The 22,191-nt window shown below is 45.9% G+C and overlaps 1 protein-coding gene across 10 annotated transcripts in view; it reads right to left on the minus strand.

The window, feature by feature from the left end:
* The window catches only part of RALGAPA2 (Ral GTPase activating protein catalytic alpha subunit 2), a 271,136-nt gene that overhangs the window by 122,694 nt on the left and 126,251 nt on the right, over positions 1-22,191 (minus strand). For 7 of the 10 annotated variants that reach the window (XR_002340063.1, XM_021078026.1, XM_021078030.1 and 4 more), the window contains one exon: positions 1,570-1,698. The exons of the other annotated variants lie outside the window; for them this stretch is intronic. Coding sequence is in view for 6 of the 7 variants with exons in the window: in XM_021078026.1 (XP_020933685.1) it covers positions 1,570-1,698 (129 nt within the window). In the remaining variant the exon portion in view is untranslated. The remainder of the gene's footprint in view (positions 1-1,569; positions 1,699-22,191) is intronic. 10 annotated transcript variants of the gene reach the window in all.

The following is a 22,191-nucleotide window of genomic DNA, read 5'->3' on the forward strand; positions in this document are numbered from 1 at the left end:
ACACTATGCATAATAGTGTCACTACAAAGGGTGCCAGCATTTTTACAGACAACTCTCAGGGCAAGTAAGGAAACTTTCAATAAAGTATGATTTCCCTTCCTACATCTTGTTTTTAAATTTTTTTTTCAACGTTTGTCAACTTTTCAAATGTTTTTTCAATGTTGACTTGAATGGCTAAAAATATGAAGTTTCTCTGAGAATGACTACGAAGAAACCTTTTTCAGAAATAAGTATGAAAAGCTGTCACAGTCTTTACAAAAGAAGTTGAACAAGTTGACATTTTCATTCTTCTTTCCTTTTCCTCACTCATTCTTGCCTTTTGCTCCTGTCTCTCGTCCTTGTCCTTTGCTTTTTAATTTATCCTTATAAGAAGCAAAGAGTGCTTGAAAATAACCAGCATGAAGTACCAGCTATACAAAGTATTAAAAAAGAATTTAATTTAAAACCCAGGGTTGAAGTTTGAATTTACCTTGCACTAAGCAAGCAGTAAGTAGAAGGAAAAAGTAGCAATGCTGTCAAGCAACATTTAGACAACCACACAGTCGCATGGGTTTTAGTATAAGTCCTTGGCATACAGTAAAGCTCATTCTATCTACACAGCATGTGCAGATGGAAAAAATGGGTCTGAACAGGTAACGGTTGTACAAAACACAACTGTAAGAGGCCTCTAAATTTAAACCTGTAGGAGTTCTCTCAAAAGGCATTAATATTTTGCCCTAATAATGATATGTTAGATTTTAAATAAATTCTTTCAGTAGCCCTGAATGCACATGTAGTCCACTGGCTTCTAATTTTTTTTTTGGGGGGGGGTCTTTTTAGGGCTGCACCTGCGACATGTGGAGGAGGTTCCCAGGCTAGGGGTCAAACTGGAGCTGTAGCTGCCAGGCTACACCACAGCCACAGCAACGCCAGATCCAAGTTGCATCTGCAACCTCCCCCATAGCTCACAGCAACGCCAGATTCTTAACCCACTGAGCAAGGCCAGGGATTGAACCTATGTCCTCATGGATACTAGTCAGGATCGTTAACTGCTAAGCCATGACGGGAACTCCAGGCTTCTAATGTTTTTGTACAGAAATTTTGCCAGAATTTTATGCCATATTAATAAGAACATATATATTAACTTTTCTGGTTAAAATTTCATTCTAATATTTTAAGAAAATATTTTCTATTGGACTTATAGTGACTAAGACTAAATAATAGAGAAAAACCTTACTGACAATGTACAGGTAAAATTCTCTCTTCTCCACCACATCTATGCCTGTGCTTCCACTGACTGAAAATGCTAATAAAATCTAGCAGATCAGCCCTGGCTCTGACCGTGTAAATGCGCTGAGGTCTTCGTGGGGATATGATTTCTCACACTCTGGCCTTTTGATGAAACGCCTTCCCACCAGCACTGTGTCATCTCAGCCTACAATCTCACACATCAGCTGCCGGGGCCTCTACCCGAGAGCCTGGTTTCACGTTGCACTAATGAGTCCACACCTGTTAGGAGTGGAGAAATCTGAACCTCTCAGCCCTGCGAAGCCTCCCGGGAGTCGGGGTGTCGAGCGTCGCCACACTCACCGCCAGCATGTCTGCGCTGAGGACCCTGGCGGCGGCCGTGATGAAGTCCCCCATCAGCATGGAGAAGCCGGGCAAACCCAGGGAGAAGAAGCGGGGCGGACAGTGCCTTACGATGGTGTTTAAGATGTCCTGCAAGGGAGGGGAGAAAACGCAACTGGAGCTTCCCAGAACAAAGTCCCAAAGTCATCAGCCCATCCGTCCCTGCGACTGTGTGAGATCAGTGAAGAAAGCACATAGCACGAAGGTTTTCCAGGGAGAGGGGGACCAGGAGAGGAGTTAGTCCCAGGGCTGTCGTGCTCATTTCACAGCTGAGAGGATGGGGACGCTAGACTGTGGGGCGACTCGTCCAAGATCTCCATCATGACGCTGGGACCACACGGCTCTTCCGTGTTCCCTGCACAGGTGTGCTCCCTGGACAGGGTACGGGGTGCTGAGACAGAGATGAATGAAACCTTCAAACACCTATCACTTCCCTTCAATTCTCAAACATCGAAGCCCACTGTTACATTAGAAATGGCAAAATAGTCAAAGAGACGACAACTTTCACCCACAGGGCGTGTGAGGCACCGGGTCACGCTGTGACGGGTCACACTCCAAGGGCAGGTGGTCAGTGGGGTTCTGGATAGACTGGGTCTCGAGGTACAAGCCTGGTGCAGAGGTCACTCTGTGCACAGGGGGCAGCGTGTAGACCATCCCAGCCCAGGACGCCCAGCCTACCTGGGTCTGGAGGGGCCCCCACCCACCAGCTCTATCCTGACAGCACCGCCCCATTCCAGCCCGCAGCAGACCAGGCTCCCCTCCTGGCCGGCGTTCACGCCATCTACGGCCAGGCCACATCCCTGAAGCCATCTGTGCCCGTGCTTCTGTGCAAAGGGGATTAGGAAGAAAACCACAAACTGCTTTTCTGCAGCTCTAGGCCAAGCACATTAACCAAATGTACTGAAGTACTAAGGTTATGGGACTGTATTTAAATAACCTATATAGCTGGTCTCAAAATACAAATAAGGAGCAAAGTATTTAAAAAAAAAAAAAAAAAACCAACCCAAATTTCAGTGTGGCTATTTGAAAAATCCTTTACAATAATCCTGATTTAATATGATTAAATGAGAGCAGAAAAGTAGCAATGTGGTCACTTTTAACACATTAAGTCCTTTATAATAAAAATAACCTCACTTAACAACTTATAATCTTAAGAGATCTTTCCTGTGGTCACAAAACATTTTTCCTAAGACTTATTTTCTTCCTTACAGAGGAGACTCATTTAGTTTCTACAAATCCTGCTGTTTATGGTCTTAAAATAACAGTACACGGCTTACTCTATTAGAGACCATGTACGGTAAATTATTTAGCCAGCACTAATTTAAGGTTTTAGTATTTCGGCAGAGCTTTCCTCTATCAAAAAATAGAGAGAGATAAACAGATAGACAGATAAAAGGGAGGAAGGAAGGAGGAAAGGAAAGAAAAGCCCGAACCCCACTTCACCCGGGTTAATGTTTAAACCTGCTGTGATCACGTCCTTTGTACACTTGCGCGTCCACAGCAGCCAAGGCAAACATTCTGGGGGCTGAGCAGATGGACGCGGCAGTTTAGAAAGTGTGTGGTCAACTCACGCGCTAAGAGCGGGACAAAAGATCTACCTTTTTCATAATGAAACCTCTGATTAATGCCCTGGGCTCCTCACCGCACACCTGTAATTACTCACAGAGGTACGCTGGGCGCGGGGCCCCATCTCGGAATACCAGGCATCAAGCTCTGGGGCGGCAGATGGAAGCGCGCTTCTGTTGACATATGCTGCCAGGAAAGGATTCGTGCAAACCTGGCCCGCAAGGTAGCAGCACGCCACGCGTTTGAAGATTAATAGTGCAGACACCATGATGCTAACTCTGCTGTTTGTGTTAATTCCATCTGTTGGGAGGAGGAACTCAGCCTTGAACCCTGTCGATTTTTTAAATCTTTAGCACACAGTTCAATGGCATATTTTCACCACTGGAATTTAGAGTTTTAATGGTTTTTTTTTTTTTTTAAAGGGGTTTTCTGGGATCTGTTTATGGGAATTATGAACTAAATCCTTTAACAAGCTAAAGCCAGAATTTATACACAAAATCCATTTTTGCTTCAGAAGATTCATGTGCGTCAAGGCAATGAGCTGTAAAGGGGGCATTCAAAAAAATTACTAAGTTGCCACTGATGCTGAAGACAGCAGAAGTGCATGCAGCCCAGATAAAGTCACAGGGCTCTCCACCCCCTGGCCCTGGGCCAGTCTCTTCAACGGAACCTGTTTCTATGGGCGAGAAGATTGGAAAGAGAGGGCAAAATAACAGATGGCTTGCCTGGCCTGCCCCACCACCCACGGAAGGCGGCCCCCGGAGAAGCGGGTCGAACGGCCGCCAGTTAAAGCAGCTCTGGGCCGGGGTTAACGCGGGGGTTAAAGGGGAGAAGTACGGCCAGTCAGCCAAGTTAGAGCCATATGCTTGCTTATTTCGCTCAGCCACACTGGAATGGAACCACCCAAAGATGACAGCTTTGGGACAACATTTTGAGATCAGGAATAACAGTGGTCCTGGAAAGGAAGCAGCTGCGTCTTCCCAACAGAGGGACATCAAAGTGTCCTCGCACTTCTGGAAGGATCCTGTTTTCTCCTTCCTCCACACGGAGATCACGGCATGACCGGGACCTTCGGGAAAATGAAAATCGTGAGACTGAAACTTTGTCCACAGTCTCCAGGGCTTTATAGAGACCGGTCAGGATGGTGCTTCCCAAACACCAATCGTTCACGGGCGCCCTCATGCTTTTTATCCCATTCCAGTCCAAAGCGAACATTATTTGTCTGACTTTCAAAGTAACTCAACTTCTTTTCATGTAAGTGAGAGTATTCTGGAAAAACTCATATCCTGTGTCATAAATGGAAAACAACCCCTCGATCAGCAGTCATGGTACAAAGCACCAAAGTTTTACTGCACGCCACAGCTGGATGGTAAAAGAGTGGTCTGCATCCCGGGTGGGGAAAGGTCTGGGCCCGCTCCAGCCACCTGCCTGAGTCCCAGGGCTGGCAGAGCTGGACTGGCCACCGTGCCCAGGGTGCGATCCAATGCTACGCGGCGCTCCCTCCCTGTGACCACGGCAGGAGGTGCCTCCCTAAAGTCAGACTCTGGCCGAGATAAAGGAGCCCCAGGCCTCGTGTACATGATGGAGGACAGAGCACGTCAGGCTTAGAGCTTCACGTTTCTCTTCCATAAAACGGGCTGATTCCCCCTAAGGGTGCATCTAATGGGAGAGATGTGAATACCTTTGTAAACTGAAAAGGGTCACAGAGGTAAACAGAGAAAAAGCAAAAGGGAAGCACTAGGAAGGATTTTTACTTTCAAGAATTTACTTATAGAATTCAGCGCACTACTATTTTGCTGAGACTCAGAAAGCACTTTCTAAAACATTTCAAAGGTGGTCCCAAAGCCTCTTAGATTACATCATTCCAGAAGTGAAAAAAACCTAAAAATTAACATTCTCACCATCCTTGGCAAAGCATACAGCAATGAGCTGTAGTGAATACACTTATAAGGCAAATAATAAAGACAGGAAAATGCTCTTTTTTCAATTTTCCAGAGTCCATTCTTCTAAGAAGTTCTCGTATTTACCGCAATCAAGTGAGTCAGGTAGCAAAAATTAGCTTTTTTTCCATATCCTAACAGCCTGAAAACAATAAGCCAAACAATAAGCTCAATGAAAAACGGACTCAAAAATAGGAATTAACTGTATTCTTGAAAACTGACTGGTATGAAACTCTTTTACATGCTTTTATTCCAAGGAAATAAAATTCAATCTGCAAGATGCTGTAATCCAGGGAACAAACCACCAAACTCATATTTCCCTCTCATTTTTGGTTAAATGTCCACATGCACGCTGCACACTGAGTGTGAAAACTAGCTTGTAAGATGCTATAACTGTGAATTTGCAGCTTATCCAAAGATTCAGGTTTATGAGAAAGTAACTGGTGGGAACATCTGTCTCTTATCACTGATCTTACAAAAAAATCAGGTAATTCAAATAGAGGCGGGTTGTTTCCTCTCCTCCAAAGCACAGTTCTATAAACACAAACCGCTTTCAGCCTAGTAAATGAATCGCTTTAATTGAATGCTATGTACACAGTAACTGGAAAAACCATAAGTGATAAGAAAAACATATGGTGATGGCAACAGGAATTGGTTTATTCATTTTGCATAGTGTTGTTTCTTTAGTTCTCTTCTAATTGACCTTTAGAACGATAAATGTGTAAAATAATTTTGTTTATTATGGCTCCAAACCTTCCAACAATTACGCAAAATGAAAATTTAAAAGGAAGGATTCATTCTGGAAGCATTTCCATTGTTTACATAATTGCACAGCTATAATTTAGTGCTCATGTTGTTATGGAAAATAAAAAAAGGGGCCATTACAGGCCATTTCGATTCAAAATATTGCACAGTGGTGTTAAAAATGGGGGAACGTGTTCACTTTAACGCAGTTTAAAATGGATTAACCCTGTAAACAAAAATGTTTCAATATAATATTCTATGGAATACAAATGTTCAAGAAGTAGCCATCCTTCAAACGGAATTAGAAATGTTGCAACTGTACTTTCACACCAATTACATATATATTATTCACTTAATATTTGCTCAGGGCCCAGCAGATGATGGAGGTAACACAATAGCCGGCCATCTGTCTTCCTGCTTCCATAGCAGACTCACGCCTGCTCCTCGGAGCAAACAGATCCGGTTATTCCACCTAAAGTCACTCAGACCCTCCAGGAGGCCAGAGGGAATTGCTCAGAAATAAAACCCATGTATGCAAAGTCCCTGGGCTCCTCCTTTCATGGTTCATTTTAAGAAAATGAAAATGCTAGCATGAATGACTTCACTGCTATTTTTCCAAAGAAGATACCTATCTTTTATCTGGAAAATTCTCCCTGAGGTTCTTTTGTTTGGTGAGATGGGGAATGTTGGGAATTGGTTACTCCGTTAATCTGGTGAAAAGAAAGATCCCGTTCATCCCGCACCCAAGTAGCATTACTAACAATCAAAAGATGTGACTGCAGAGGGATGCTTTTAACACGGCACCTGGCGATGCTTTAAGCTTTAACAATTAACCAGGCAGGCACCACCCTGCAGTACCTCGAGGACACACTGGTAAGTATTAATTATCACCTTATGGGCCAGGCTCAGAAATGCTGAGCAACAAAAAAGTCTTCGTTACCAGACACACAACTCTGAAGAGCCCTCCAAGTCCAAGGCCTGGTACTCTCCCTTCCGCTGGCGGGTTGCTGCCCCTTCAGCTCTGCACACAGGCCTCCTCTGGCCACGGCAAGCTGTGACCTGGCCTCTACATGCTCTTCATTGGTTCAAGAAGGAGTTTTTGTGGACAAAAAGAAAGGATTTACGATTCTGGCCTTTAAGAAAAGCGTAACAGGTCACATCACAAGCAATGCATTTTCAGAAAAGTCACTGGACATAAAAACAGAGCAGGACAAAGCTAAAAATGACTTTCAAGATCTGGGCCAAGGAATATGTGTGATACAGCCTCTGTGCAAGGTGCGGTGTAATCTGTTTGCAGAAAAGGCAGAGATTTTTAGAAATGCTGGACTAATGTTACTTCTCCGGGGGTAACTACGTTACCAAGGCCAGGAGAAATATGACAGTACAGAGTAATTGGGTTCTGCAGCTGGAGAAACAAAATCACCTGTACGTTTCACCATGAAAAATGCTCCCAAGGAGACACGGGGTTTCTCTGACAGCAGGGAGGAAAGAGGAAGGGGTGACAAACAAAAACTTGTGCCAGTTACAGGAGCTGTTCTGACCAAGAACAAGCAGGCAGATGGCAGAGAAAGTCACTGTAACCCTCCAGCCCTAAAGGAGAGCCTCAAATTATTTTTTATAATTGTCTGACCATTAATCCCTCATCTTTGAGGAAGAATTCTGCTCGACTTAACCGGCTGACGACGTCAGGAGGAGGGGGAGGCTGACTGCTTAACAGATTTTAAGAAACACTACGAATTTTATTTGATATGCCACCAGGCTGTCTTAACTGCTTCTTTTTCTTTTTTGTTGTTTGAGAAGGCTTTAAATATTTAGGCATAATAAAATTCATGCTTTCAAGTGTACAACTCAGTAGCTTTTAGTATATTCATAGAACGGTGCACTGTTACCACTATCTAATTTGAGAACATTTTCGTTACCCCCAAATGAAACCCTCTCCCCATCAGCAGTCCTCCCCTGACCCCCTCCCACCAGGCAACCACTACTGACTTGCTGTCTCTATGGATACACCTGTCCTGGACATTTCAGAACATGGAATCATATAATATGTAGTGTTTTTATGGCTGCACCTGAAGCATATGGAGGGTCCCAGGATAGGGGTCCAATCAGAGCTACAGCTGCCTGCCTACACCACAGTCACAGCCACGCAGGATCCGAGCTACATCTGCAACCTACACCATAGTTCGTGGCAACACCAGATCCTTAACCCACCGAGCGAGGCCAGGGATGGAACTGGCATCCTCACGGATACTAGTCAGAGTCATTTCCGCTGTGCCCCAACAGGAACTCCCAAGATGTGTGTGGTGTGGTGTTTTTTACTCTGGCTTCCTTCATTTAGCATGTGTTTAAGGGCCATCCATGCAGCAGCATGCAGCAATACGTTTTTCCTTTTAATAACCAGATAATCTTTCATTGTATCGACAGGCCGCATTTGGTTTATCTTTTCCTCAGTTGATGGACATCTGGGTTGTTTCCACCTTTTGCTGATGGTGAAGAGTCCTACTATGAAAAGCTGTGAACAAGTTTTCGTTTGAATACTTTTTAATTCTTTTGGGCATGTACCTAGGAGTGGAATTGCTGGTTCACACGATAATTTCATGCTGAACTTCCAAGGAACTGCCAAACGCTCTTCCACAGCCGTTTCCCCACTTTATGTTCTCATAGTAACATAGGAGGGTTCCGATTTCTCCACCGCCTCCTCAACATGTGTTACTTTCCATGGTTTGTTTTGTTAAACATTATTATTCCAGCCATCCTAGTGTGAAGTGGTATCTCGCTGTGGCATTTCCCTGGTAACTAATGATGTTGAAAACTTCATGTGCTTATTTGGCCGTTATTATATCTTCTTTGGAGAAATGCTTAAGTCCTTTACCCATTTTTAAACTGGGCTGTCATTTTGTTGTTGAGCTCTAAGACCTCTTTATATGTTCTTATCAGATAGATGATTTGCAAATACTTCCTATCATTCTGTGGGTTGTCTTTTCACTTGCTTGATAGTGTCCTTTGATACACAAAAGACTTAAGATTTTGATGAAGTAAAACTTGACCCATCTTTTCCTTTGGTTGCTTCTTCTTTTGGTGTCAGACCTTCAAACCCCCCTGCAAAACCCAAGGTCACAACAATTTTCTCCTGTAAGTTCTATACTCTTTGCTCACACACTGGGGTCTTCCATCCACCTTGAGTTAATTTTTATACACGGCATGACGATGGATCCACCCTCATTCTTCTGCATGTAGACACCCAGCAGTCCTAGCACCACTTGCTAAGAAGACTCTTTTTCCCCCAGTGAAATGTCCTGGCACGTCTATCAAAAATCATTTGACCACAGATATATGTTTATTTCTCAATTCTATTCCACTGAGCTATATGTCTAACCTTTTACCAATACCACATTGTTTTGATTACTGTACTCGTGCAGTAAGTTTTGAAATTGGGATGTGTGAGTTCTCTAATTTTGTTCCTCCTTTTCAAGATTGTTTTGGCTATTCAAGGTCCCTTGCAATTGCATATGAATTTTAATAGAAGCATTTCTGTTTTTGCAAAAAAGGCCCCCGGGATTTTGATAGGTATTGTGCTGAAATTTGTAGCTCAACTTAGGGAGTTAGTGCCATCTTAGCAATATTTATTCCAACCCAGGAATGTGGAATATTTTCCCATTCATCTAGGTCTTCTTTAATTTCTTACAGAAACATTTTGTAGTTTTCAGTGTATACTTCTCATACTCCTTTGGTTAAATTCATTCCTAAACATTTTTTCCTTTTTGATGCTACTATAAATGGAAGTTATTTTCCTAATCTCTTCTTCAAATTGTCTGTTCTGATGTACAGAAATAGTTTGGGGGTTTGTATATATCCTTTGCTGAATTCATTTATTCGTTCTAATAGGGGTTTGTGTGTGTGTTTTCTATACACAAGATCATGTCATCTGTGAATACAAACAGCTTTCCTTTTTCTTTCTAGTCTGGGTGTCACTTGTGCGGCTTTCTTACCCAATTGACTTGGCTGCACTGCAGTACGCCGTTTAACAGAAGCGGTAAGAACAGACATCCTTGTGTTTGCTTCTGATCTTAGGGAGAATGTAGGAGTTTCAAGTAAAAAACTTCATTGTTTCTTCGGTGGGAAGAAAGCCAGAGCCCCCCCTGTGGCCCCCAAACCCAGAGCAACCTTTGCTCAAAATCTTTTTGGAGATCAGCAAGTGAGCTGGTGCAAGGATGCCCAGGGCACTCAGAGGTCAGCAGCTCTGACAAGGCCCTGGATCTTGCCCTCAGCCCCGAGTCAGCCATGGGAATGGCAGGAAAGCCCCCTTGGCCTTGACCAGCACAGCCCCTGCCTGCAGCACATGGACCACAGGGCTGCTCACGTTGTGCTCCCTATAACAGCTTTTCACAGCTCCTGGGGGAGGGGACAGGGAGGCGGCAGGCCCACCAGGAAATTCTGGGATGTTTATGATCCATAAGCTGAGGGACGTGGCTGGAGGGTGGTGGAGAGCAGTGACCTGCCAGCTGCACCAATCACGCCCTGAGATGCCTCGGCCGCCTGCGTAATGACTGTTTTAGTCGTGACCCTGATAAGCCTCAAATCCACAACATTACAGCTTGCACAACAGGCTGCTTAATGAGGGCAATGCAGATGCCGCAGAGCGGTGATTAGCCCCTCACAACGAGACGTTAGCAGACGAGGGCTTCAAGGGCATGCTGCTGGGACGCAGCGGTTGGGGACGTGGAAGTCGCAGACTCCCACGTGCAGAAGGCACTCTCAGGTCACTGGGTGCTGATGCCACAACCTCACCTGGCGGCCAGAGCTGAGGGCTAGGTCTGTGCGCCTTGGGAGTTTACAGGGGCTGGGGGCTGGGGTGGGAGGGTACAAAGAGCTGCCTTTTCTGAGGCAACCAGCTGCCCATTTCAGAGGCCAAACTGGCTCAGGTCTCTCCACTCTCCACCACAGTTTTTACAATGCTGTGCAGCAGAAGCAAAAGCATGGAGTCACTGCCATTGCCAAAGACAGGATGGTTAGAAATGCACGTATGGTGCATAATCCCGCAAGTACCCACAGGATCACTGAGGTGGGACTTAGCCCAGAGTCTGAAATATGCAGTTACCATTAACACCAGTACAAAGACATGGGCGGCCATACTGTTCCCAGGTTCACCGTTCACCCTGTCTCAGGAACACATCAGCTAGACAAGCTATATTCCTCTCAGGGTAATAAAAGAAAATTCTTGCATGAAACCACAGGCTTATTAGCACATCCAGGCGCTGCCTTGAGGCTGCAAGAAGGTGCGACCAACACCCCCCACATGGTGCCAAGTAGAGCAGTCACCTGCCCCTCATGATAGAATTTAGGTTAGGGTCCTACAACCACCTCTGCTACCATAGAACGAAGTCAGAAATTCAGGAGGGAAAACACATCTCTACTCAATTTGCACAGCAGGGTATTTACTTTGTTCCTTTGCAACTGTAAAAACTCAGAGAAGAAAAATCTAAGAGGTCATCATTCAATCTTCTCATTTTATTTTTTATTTTTAAAAGTTACTCTTTGTCTGTTTTCTTTTAGGGCTGCACTCGCGGCATATGGAGGTTCCCAGGCTAGGGGTCCAATGGGAGCTGAAGCCACTGGCCTACGCCAGAGCCACAGCAAAGTGGCCTCCGAGCCACGTAGGCAACCTACACCACAGCTCACGGCAAAGCCGGATCCTTAACCCACTGAGCAAGGCCAAGGAGTGAACCTATGTCCTCATGGATTGCTAACTGCTGAGCCATGTCGGGAATTCCTGATCTTCCCATTTTACAGACATGAAACAGGAGGTCAATCAAGGCCAGAAAGCACCCAAGGTTTGAACACAAACCCAAGCATGCTCTTCCTCTTTATAAAAAGAGAAAACGTGAGCTCGGGGTCAATGACAAACCCCTGGACAGCCACGAGCAGTGAGCCTTGTGCACAGAGCATAGCACCATTTTGAGGACATTTCTTCGCTCTCAAGTACTGATTTTTCTTTCCTCTCATGCACCTTGCCCAATAATCATTTTAAAATGCAAACATAGGCAGTTCCTGTGGTGGTGCAGTGGAAACAAATCCGACTAGGAACCATGAGGTTGCTGGTTGGATCCCTGGCCTCGCTCAGTGGGTTAAGGATCTGGTGTTGCTGTGAGCTGTGGTGTAGGCCGGCAGCTGTAGCTCTGATTTGACCCCTAGCCTGGGAACCTACATATGCCATGGGTGCAGCCTTAAAAAGCAAAGTGACATCAACAAATAACTGTTGTGGCTTAAAAATGTGCTTCTGGGAGTTCCCGTCGTGGCGCAGTGGTTAACGAATCCGACTAGGAACCATGAGGTTGCGAGTTCGGTCCCTGCCCTTGCTCAGTGGGTTAAGGATCCGGCGTTGCCATGAGCTGTGGTGTAGGTTGCAGACGTGGCTCGGATCCCGCGTTGCTGTGGCTCTGGTGTAGGCTGGCAGCTACAGCTCCGATTAGACCCCTAGCCTGGGAACGTCCATATGCCACAGGAGTGGCCCAAAGAAATAGCAAAGAGACAAAAAAAAAAAAAAAAAAAAAAAAAATGTGCTTCTGAAATACGTACAAATCCACACAGCCCTGACTCACAGGGAAGTGCAGTCACAGGAGGGCATAGGTGAGACCCTCAAAATAAGAACAGGCCTCCACAAGTACTCCTCTTCGTATCTGTGCTAAGTACGAAGAAGTGTGCTGGTGTGGTGATGAAGTTCCTGGGCCAGGGATCGAAACTGCTTGAAACAAACGGTGTGTGCGTGCGTGCAGGTGCGGGTGTGGAGAGGTGGTGGTGGGAAATAGTCTATGGAAAAAAACAAGAAGAGACTCCCCAGGATGGCAATAAGAAATCAAGATTCCTATTTTTCCTTCAGAATGAACTCTAGGGGGCCTACGACGTGTGCGGCTTCTGTGTTCATCTTCCTGTGGCTTCCACTTTGCTTACAAGACTTAGGGCTGCTGACTCTGTAAAAGACCAGTGTCCAGCGTGCTCAACGACCTGCCTCTTCACCTGCTGCGATCAGCCGCCGGGCCCTCAGGCCCGCAGGGTGCTGCTGAGTTCTGCTGGCTGTCCCCTAGCCAGGATCCAGGGACGGCTAAAAGGAAAAGCTATTTCTGCTGGAGCCTCCCATGTCTCCTGGTGTGTTCACCCCAGAAAATAAACAAACTTTGGAATATAATTACTATTCATTCTTTAGATCCTAGGATAACACAAAATTTATGGTCTCTCCTTTGTTTCCTTAAGGAAAATTATTCCACCTGCGCATAGGGGCAAAGCTGAAGCTTTTAGCATTTTTACGTTCTGTCAAAAAAAAAAAAAAAAAGAGGGCATCCCGATGGTCATTCAATTCCAGGGGCCTACAGGCCATCCCACCCAGGTGGGACAGAGGACAAAGAGCAGTCCAAATTGGCATTGTTTTAAGTTTCTGCTTAGACAACAGAATTACAACTACTACTTCTTCCCTTTTTTTAATTTTTCTTTCGGCCGTGTCCGTGGTATGCTGAAGTTCCTGGGCCAGGGATCAAACCCGTGCCACTGCAGTAACCTGAGCCACAGCAGAGAGAATGCTGGATCCTTAACCTACTGAGCCACCAGGGAGCTGCCGCCTTTTTTGTAATTTAATTTGTGTTTGGACAAAGAGCTCCCAAGAAGAGCTGAAAATTGAGAGAAACATCCGAAAAGGAGCCAGCTCTGACCTCCTGATTCTGAAGAAACCTCAGGCCAGAACCACCGACAAAGTAGTGGGATTGACAACCCTGAGACTTGGCCCTGCCACCCACCCTGTGATGGGGAGCCCCCTCTGGAGGAAGGAAGGAGGTGGGGGGATCAGACCACCCAGGGTAATTAATTGACATCTCAAGAATCCACACCCAACTCTTCAAATTCAAGGAATATCTGATTAACATTCTGGTTTTCACTTTATTTCATTTTATTTTTGTCTTTTTAACTTTTCGAGGGCTGCATTAGCGGCACATGGAGGTTCCCAGGCTAGGGGTTGAATCGGGAGCTGTAGCCGTCGGCTTATGCCAGAGCCACAGCAATACCACACCAGAACCACATCTGCAACTTACACCACAGCTCACGGCAATGCCGGATCCTTAACCCACTGAGCAAGGCCAGGGATTAAACCCTGGTTCCTAGTTGGATTCGTTAACCACTGAGCCACGACGGGAACTCCAACATTCTGATTTTTAATTTACAAATGATGAAATTCATTTTAGGACCTTAAAAAAATGCTTTTTTTCTTGAAATGAAGTTGCCTTCAGGTAGATGTTGGAGGGAATGAGGAAGGAGGAAAAGGAAGGATTTGGAGATAAGACTCCTAAAAGATAGCGCTGCTGTGCTGTCTGACCTTGAGCAGGTAGCTGTCTCCTGAGCAAGCAATTCCACTGTCCATAAAAGGGGAACAAACGGTGCTCTGACAAAGGGCGACAGAGACCGACAGGAAAGCACTCTGCAAATTCTTAAGCCTCATCCGTCACTGCTGCTATTAAATTACAGAAGCATTTTAAATGATAATCTTATTAAAATATTAATTTGTGAAGAATTGAAAATTAAGACTTAAAATAGACCTGATTTAAAATTACTCATTAAAAAAAGAGTCTGCAATGAAAGCCAAGCTGTTCTGATGATTCTACACCATACCACCTAACAGTCAGTTGACAAACTGGTCAAGCGCAAACTGATCAAGCACTAACTGGGTTTGAAGGCACCACAGCAACCACGGTGAGGGGTCTGAGGGTGAATAACGCACCACCCCGGCCTCCCAGCAGTAACCTCCTCAGGGGCAGGGGACAGCCAGCACTCCAAGGGGCCCAGGGACCAGAAGAAATAGGTGACACCAGGGCAATGGGTCTTGACAAAAGCACCGCACTGCACTCATTCAATGCAAGACTCAAGTAAGAAAAAAAGGTAGTTACTTTATTTTAATGTCTTATTACTAGAAGGTTCTCTTTTGCTAACATGTCTGTAGCCCACAAATACCTACGAAAAGCTATTTTTCCATAGAAGAACAAAAGAAAACTGTTGTGCATTATTTCTTTAGAAAACAATGTTCTCTCTAAATGTGTTCCAGTAAACAGCGTTAATAGCTCAACAATCTGCAATTCCCACCCCACCACTTATTATTGTTAAGCATTAAGAAGAAATCAACAGACAAAAAGAGATTATTCCCCACAAGGAGAGCACTTTCTCACAGAAACAAAACTTGCCATTTAAAGTGCTTTTTTTGATGTGATGCCCTCAATTCCAAATCTTTTTTTTTTTTTTTTTTTTTTGTCTTTCGTCTTTTTAGGGCCTACACCACAACCACAGCCACACAGGATCTGAGCCCCGTCTACAACCTACACCACATTTCACGGCAACACCGGATCCTTAACCCACTGAGTGAGGCCAGGGATCGAACCCACAACCTCAAGGTTCCTAGTTGGATTCGTTGACCACTGCGCCACAATGGGAACTCCTCGATTCTGAATCTAACTGTTATGGATCATAAAACCCCGGCATGATTTAAAATCTGTTATGTTCTAAAATCACTCCTTTCCAAATGGGAGTTAAAAGTACCCGCTTCCCAAGTAACCATTTAGCACCTGAAATGCTAGAAGCCATCGCTCTCTCTCCATCTCTCATTTCTGCTCTGCCTAAAGAAAAATGGGCCTTTCCTGAAAATCCTCACTGAATCCTGAATCGGAAAAGATCCTGTAGGTCAAGAGCCATATTCCAACACCAGGTTATCCTTCTGCTGTCCCAGGGCCATGGAGACCTATATCTACCCACCCTTCCAAGGCCCCCAGGAGCTGTCAGGACCCCACTTCCAAGGATAAGAGCTTCAAGCCAGAAAACCCATGTGGTCACCAATGAAGGAAACAGTTATTTACATGCGAGGTCAGGGCTCAAGTTCAACAGTGGACATCCCCTTGCTCAGGCCACCCATGTGGCAGCCAGGGCCAGGTGGCCTTGGACAGATACCCCACTGCATGAGAGTCTTGCAAACCCCACCATTGGTCACCTGCCGCCTGTGAATAAGACACCAGGTCTGAAAATCCTCCAGGTGAGCCGGAGTCCGCATGAACGCCCAGCGTGCAAGTGAGATGGCCTGATCTCTTGCCATGTGGAGTGAGCATGATCTGTGCACGTGGGCCACCTCTTCATCACGAGGCCGTGCTCTGGACACCCTCCTCCTTGTCAGCTCCTCAGGTACCTGTGTGGGGGAGCAGGGCCACTCTTCTTCCCATCCCCCCACCCCCCCATCTCCCACCTGCCAGGCCTGGGCTGTGCACTGAAGCCCCTCCACTCACTCAGACTGGGCTCTGGACAAAATATATCTCAGGTATTTTTCATCTTGACTTTTTTTTTTTTTTTTTTTTTTTTGATTTTTAGGGCCACACTTGCAGCACATGGAAGTTCCCAGGCTAGGAGTCAAATCAGAGCTACAGCCACCAGCCTACACCACAGCCACAACAACACAGGATCTGAGCTGCGTCTGTAACCTACACCACAGCTCATGGCAACGCGGAAGCCTTAATCCACGGAGCAAGGCCAGGGATCGAACTGGCGTCCTCGTGGACACTAGTTGGGCTTGTTACTGCTGAGCCACAGTGGGAACGTCCTCATCTTGACTCTAAATTAATCAGATCACTCCATGTTTTACTTCTTAAATGATTTTTTTTTTTAATGTGGAATTCTACAAGCTGAACCATAGGAAACAACCCTCTCCTTTTTTGAAAAACAGCCCCATGTTGGCAATTTCCATACATTCAACCCAAAACATCTGCTCTCGTGCTTCAGTCCCCTGGTTAAATCTTCATAAGCTTTCATTTCCCAGTTACACCGAGAGCAGCCTTCCATCCTCTGCGGCTGAGCTCTGAAGGCTAAGTGATGGTGCCTGGCTCTTCCCCAGCTCTGGTGTCACCTGCACAATTTCTCCTCTAGGACAGGGCTTCCCAATCTCAGCACTGCTGACACTTAAGGCTGTCAAGTCTCTGTTGCGGTGCTGGGCACTATCAGTATGTGATATCCCTGGCCATCGGCTAGATGCCATGCCCCCCCACCACCACGGTGACAACCAAAATGTCTCCAGACATTGCCCCTTTCCCCGGAGCCCCCACATGTCTCAGGCATTGCTGTTCTCCAGCGACCACAGGCGAGCTCCCCACCGCAGAAGGCCACGCTTGCTCTGAACGAGTGCAGCCAAAAGGTCCAGCTCAGCTGCCACGGTCACCCACTGCCCCCAGGATGCGGGGGCTTTCAAGGACCTCGCCTGCTACTCCTCCCACGTCCATCGATCGACACACTGATGGAGCAGGTGTCAATGTGGGAAAGCCCAGATGCGAGCCAGGGAGTCTCCCAAGGAAGATTCTGGTGACCTCGGCAGTGAGAGATCACAGCAGTCTCCTTCCAGAAAGAGGCCTTAGGGCAAAAGAAGCTTCCCTCCACTGAAAAATGCAGGCCGGCTTACACTACATGGTAATTCTCTGTACTGAAAAATGAAGACCGGCTTGTACTAGACGGTAATCACTTAGTAGGAACACAGTTTTTAATTTTCTACATATCCCGGGCTTATTACACTGCATCTGTGCTTAGTGTGTCTCATGCGCTATATGCTGATGAGACGCGATTCAAAGCCTTCACTGACAGCACTGACGCAGAGAATCTTGACATCTTTACCTCCACAAAGGGCAGCCAAACAAAACGCCGGTTTCGGCCTCTCAGGTGGGCACTTTCCGCTCGGGATCACCCCCAAGCTATCACCTTACACTCTTTAAAGCTGTGGAGTAAGTTTGCTGCACACGTGTCCCCCTCGTCACCGAACCCTCCGCCATCTGTCCCCTCTCACATAGTTCTACTTCCCTTATTTAGGTGTCAGTGGGCTTGGTCCAAAGCTTAATGAAAATAATTACTAGCTTTACAGCTGCAAAGAAAAGGAGAAAGCCCTCCGGTCTATTAATTGGGTGCAGTCACCTATCTGCAGTCTCCATGGCTAGCGAGGGCTGAACAAAGTTATGATAAAATTTTCTTCAGCTGACGAATCCATGGCTCGTCCACGCTCAGGAACCCTTATGGGAAACACTCAGAAACCAGGGGATGTTCCCAGATGACAGAACACTGGCGCCACGACACCGTCTACATTCCATCACCTGAATGCGCACGGCAAGCACATACTGAGAATGTTATCAACTTAATGACACCGGTCAGGACAGGACTGACACATACCACCTATCCCTGTAGATATGATTCTCCCGTCAAACCGAAGGGAAACTTGAACGTTTTGTTTATTGCTATGGTAAACCCTTATTTTGATAAAATACCATGTAATTTGACCGAATGCCAAGTAATAAGAACTATATTTTTTAAAAAAATAAAAGAGTTTGTTTCTGAGTGTCTAACTACCTTCAAAACTAAACCATAACAAAACTGGCTAACGTAACATAAAATAATGAAGACTTTGGAAGTTCCTTTAATGACTGTAAATAAATGGACAGTTTGCACATCACCGGTCTGAATCCCAACGGGATTAGAAAACACGCTCTCCTACGTGAATGTGAAAATGTGCTTTTCTGCTTCCTAACAGGCAAGGACTCTTTGGGGTCACCCCTCGGTATCCCCCAATATCCTGCCTAGCCTGCCTTGGAGCCACAATGCCCTTGGTGAAGAGGGGGTCCTGTGCTGCCCCCGCCTTTCCTCAATTCACCATCTTGCTGCCTGAATCAATGTCCGCTTTGAGGGACAATGAGAAGGTGCCAGGAGGCCTGCCTCCTGAGGGCACTTATTTACCACCCTGCACTGCACCCCACCTGCCCAAGGTATTACACAACACACACACACAACATATATGCACACACACACACACACACATATAAACACAGACATACATGCACACACGCATATGAACGCGCACACACAACATATACGCACACCTGCATATAAACACACACAGACATACACACCACATGTATGCACACAAGCATATAAACACAGACACATACACACACACACACAAATAAATATACACACACACAAACCCCGTCTGTGGCTCAGACCTTGCTGGGCCCATTGCTCTCAGTCTCTACCGATTACTATCCATCCCAGGTAACCACCGTGCTTTAAGCTCCTTAACACGCTCTCTGGTCAGGCTGAGGGCTGTGCTCCCATCAGCCGCGGGAGGAACACAGCCCTGGACCAGGGCTTTCCATAGTGCTGCCTAGACCCACGTCCACATGCTACTTCCAGGTACGTATCTGGCATCCAAAAAAAAAAAAAAAATCACTCTGGTCACTGTTCCCTGAACCCAGCCTGAGAAGCTCTGCGTCTCTGACCTGCTTCTTGTCCTGCTAACCACCCTGAAAGTCATGCTCAAACCCTACCCCTCGGTGAGCTGCTTTCAAAGCACTGGAGCCAGAAGGACATGAGTCGCAATTCCACCTCTGCAATGTGGGTGTCAACCGTCTGGAACTCAGCACAGGCAGATGGACGTTACAGACCCTCGTTAATTGTGGGCATCAAACCACCAGATCTGCCCTCAGAACCCGACTACGCCTCTCCTGCGGTGGGGACGATGGTCAACATGAGAAGAGAGCTCAACCTTTCACTATATTTAGGAAAGGACAGTGTAACCCTAAAAATAAAGTGACTAAAAAACATCAGAGGACCCAGTAATGCTCCAACGGAGACGGCCTCAGAGGCCCCCAGTGCAACTCACTTACTCGAGCACCTGGGCTCACGCGAGGTCCCCACGGCCAATGGGTGACAGAGCTGAGTCGAGCTCCCAACATGAGGTGTCTCATTCACTACAGTCAAATGCTGAATATATTCTGAAGCCATCTTACATCCCGAAGCTTTGGAATATGCATTTCCCCATTCTTAAAAACCTTAGGACCAAGGCCCTGAATTAGTATTTCTACTCACTGTGCAAGCCTCTGGGTTTCTAAACTGTTTTTCAATGAAGCTTCTAAGTTAACCTTCTAAAGTTCCTCGATGGATACACATCAAGGTTATGATTTAATCCTCTAAATATCAGCTGGACCTTTACAGGTATAAAGCTGCACTTTATCCTGCTAGCAGTGAATTAAAACCCCATGAATGCAAACCTTGGTAAAAATCACTTGCTGTATAGAAAAAGTACTTTAGAGATGTATCAGAATTATTTCCTGATGGGAGAGAAATAGAGTCTCAAATGTGCCATGTTAATTCTTCACTTTTCTGAAACTGAATGCTGCCTTAAACATAGTCATAAATTTATGTACATCTAACATACATGGTTCTCGTTGTGTCTAAATTTTTTGCAAAGAACAATTCTTTGTCTGAGAAAAGGTGATGCAATCATTACATATCACTGCATGATGCAGGCTGTCTGGAGTTACTAAAAGAGGCAGGTATGGCCAATTTACAAGTGTCACCCCTGCTCCTTGGTTCAGGGCTCCCTGCTGAGTCTCACGCTCACCGAGGGGCCCCTTGGGGTCTTTTCACAAATGACTGTTTATTATTATATTATTCCATCATATACCTCCTGAGAGGAGGCTGTAACATCCGTTAAGAAAAGCATGAACTAGTCGGACTTCTATATAGACGATTATTCTCTAAGTGTTGTTTAAAACTATGTTTTCTTTAACATTGGTGGGACAGGGGTTCATGAAAACATACGGTTCAACGAAAGCAAAACGTTCTGAAAACAAGTTAAACACTCTTGGCTACGAAACAAATTAAAGGGGGAGAAAAAGAGGTGCAAGTGCCTTTGCTGCCTGAACTGCCAAGCATGGTTGATCCCATGGTACCAAGGCTTTGCACAGCCCCTCGCCCATGGGCCATGGTCAAGCCAGGTTCTTACCAGCGGATGACAGGTCTCACTGGCTGAGAGAGAGAGGAGAGAGGTTTCCATCAGGATATTGAGGGAGACAGAATTGTTGGGGGACCCAGAAGGAGCCCCCCCTCCTACGCCACTGCTTCCAGAGTGCCTCTGCGGAGACAGAACCAGCCAGTGTCAACTCAGCCACAAGGGCCCAGCTTTCCGGGCCCACCACACAGGCAGCTCTGTCAGGGACTGGGGGGGTGGGGGGGTGGAGATGGGCATCCTTTGAGTCACACAGGGGTAAGATAAAGGGACATGTCGCTACTTGTGCCTGACCCACTGCGGGAGAGGGCGGTTACTTCTCTCCATGTCCTGAAATTCCACAATGCTTGGTTACATTTTTGAATCACATTATTATGCTCAAATGTAAGAAAATATATGAGGAAGAAAAAAAATCAACAGTCTAAGATACTGGAGAAATAAAATCGGCTCAGTGGGTCGAGGGGCTACTGTCTCCTCCTCGTCCTCAGTGTCACTGCAGGGCTCACGCCCCCTGGGGCTGTGGGTCCAGGCCCCAAATCCAAGGCATTAGGAGTTCCCAGGAGACCCCTGCCTCTGCAGATAAGGGTGCCAAGGCACAGCCAGGCCGGGTGACTTGGCTGATGAGAGGAGCCAAGCCTGGAGCTCAGGCAGGCTGGCCTGAAGCTCACGGTCTTAATGTCCCCCCACTTCACACTGTATCATGACTTCACACTGTGAGGGTTCAAACCTGCAGCTGGATGGTTATCTCAGGGCAGAACAGCATATTTCTCCACCTGAGAGAGGCCTTGTGCTTTTGGGGATGTTATAAAAGAGGATAATATGGAGCTCTCATTGTGACTCAGCCGTAGAATCCCACTGGGAACTGTGAGAATTCGGGTATGATCTCTGGCCTGACTCAGTGGGTTAAAGATCCAGCATCACTGCGAGCTGTGGTGTAGGTCGAAGATGCAGCTCAAATCTGGCGTGGCTGCGGCTGTGGTGTAGGCTGGCAGCTACAGCTCCAATTCAACCACTAGCCTGGGAACTTCTATATGCTGCAAGTGTGGCCCTAAAAAGTCAGGGGGAAAAAAAAAAAAAGAGGACAATGCATCATAGATGAAAATGATAGACCCACACTTCCCCAAATTTCTACATGCAAATTTGCAACAATAATTTTGCACTAATGTAAGCTGTGCATTTAAAAGAGAAATTTCACTTTGATGTATTTAACAAATTGCATTAAGACCATTAAATCTGTAAGTTATTGTTTAAAAAGTTGACTTATTTTAAGCAAAGAAAACTTGCCAGTCTTTGATATACGTTCTTAGAAACCTAAAAATAAAATTCCTTTTCTCAACTGTCCTTTTCCATTTCACACTTATTGATCTTGCCATATGTTTTAAATAATGATGAAATGAATAAGAACTGTTTTTAATAAAGCCAAATCACAGTTCCTTTCATGTCCACATATTCTGAGGAAGACTGAGGTGAAAAAGCTCTTAAGAATGAGGACAAACTAAGTGG

Source organism: Sus scrofa, chromosome 17 (assembly GCF_000003025.6).
Source record: "Sus scrofa isolate TJ Tabasco breed Duroc chromosome 17, Sscrofa11.1, whole genome shotgun sequence".
Taxonomy (NCBI): Eukaryota; Metazoa; Chordata; class Mammalia; order Artiodactyla; family Suidae; genus Sus; species Sus scrofa.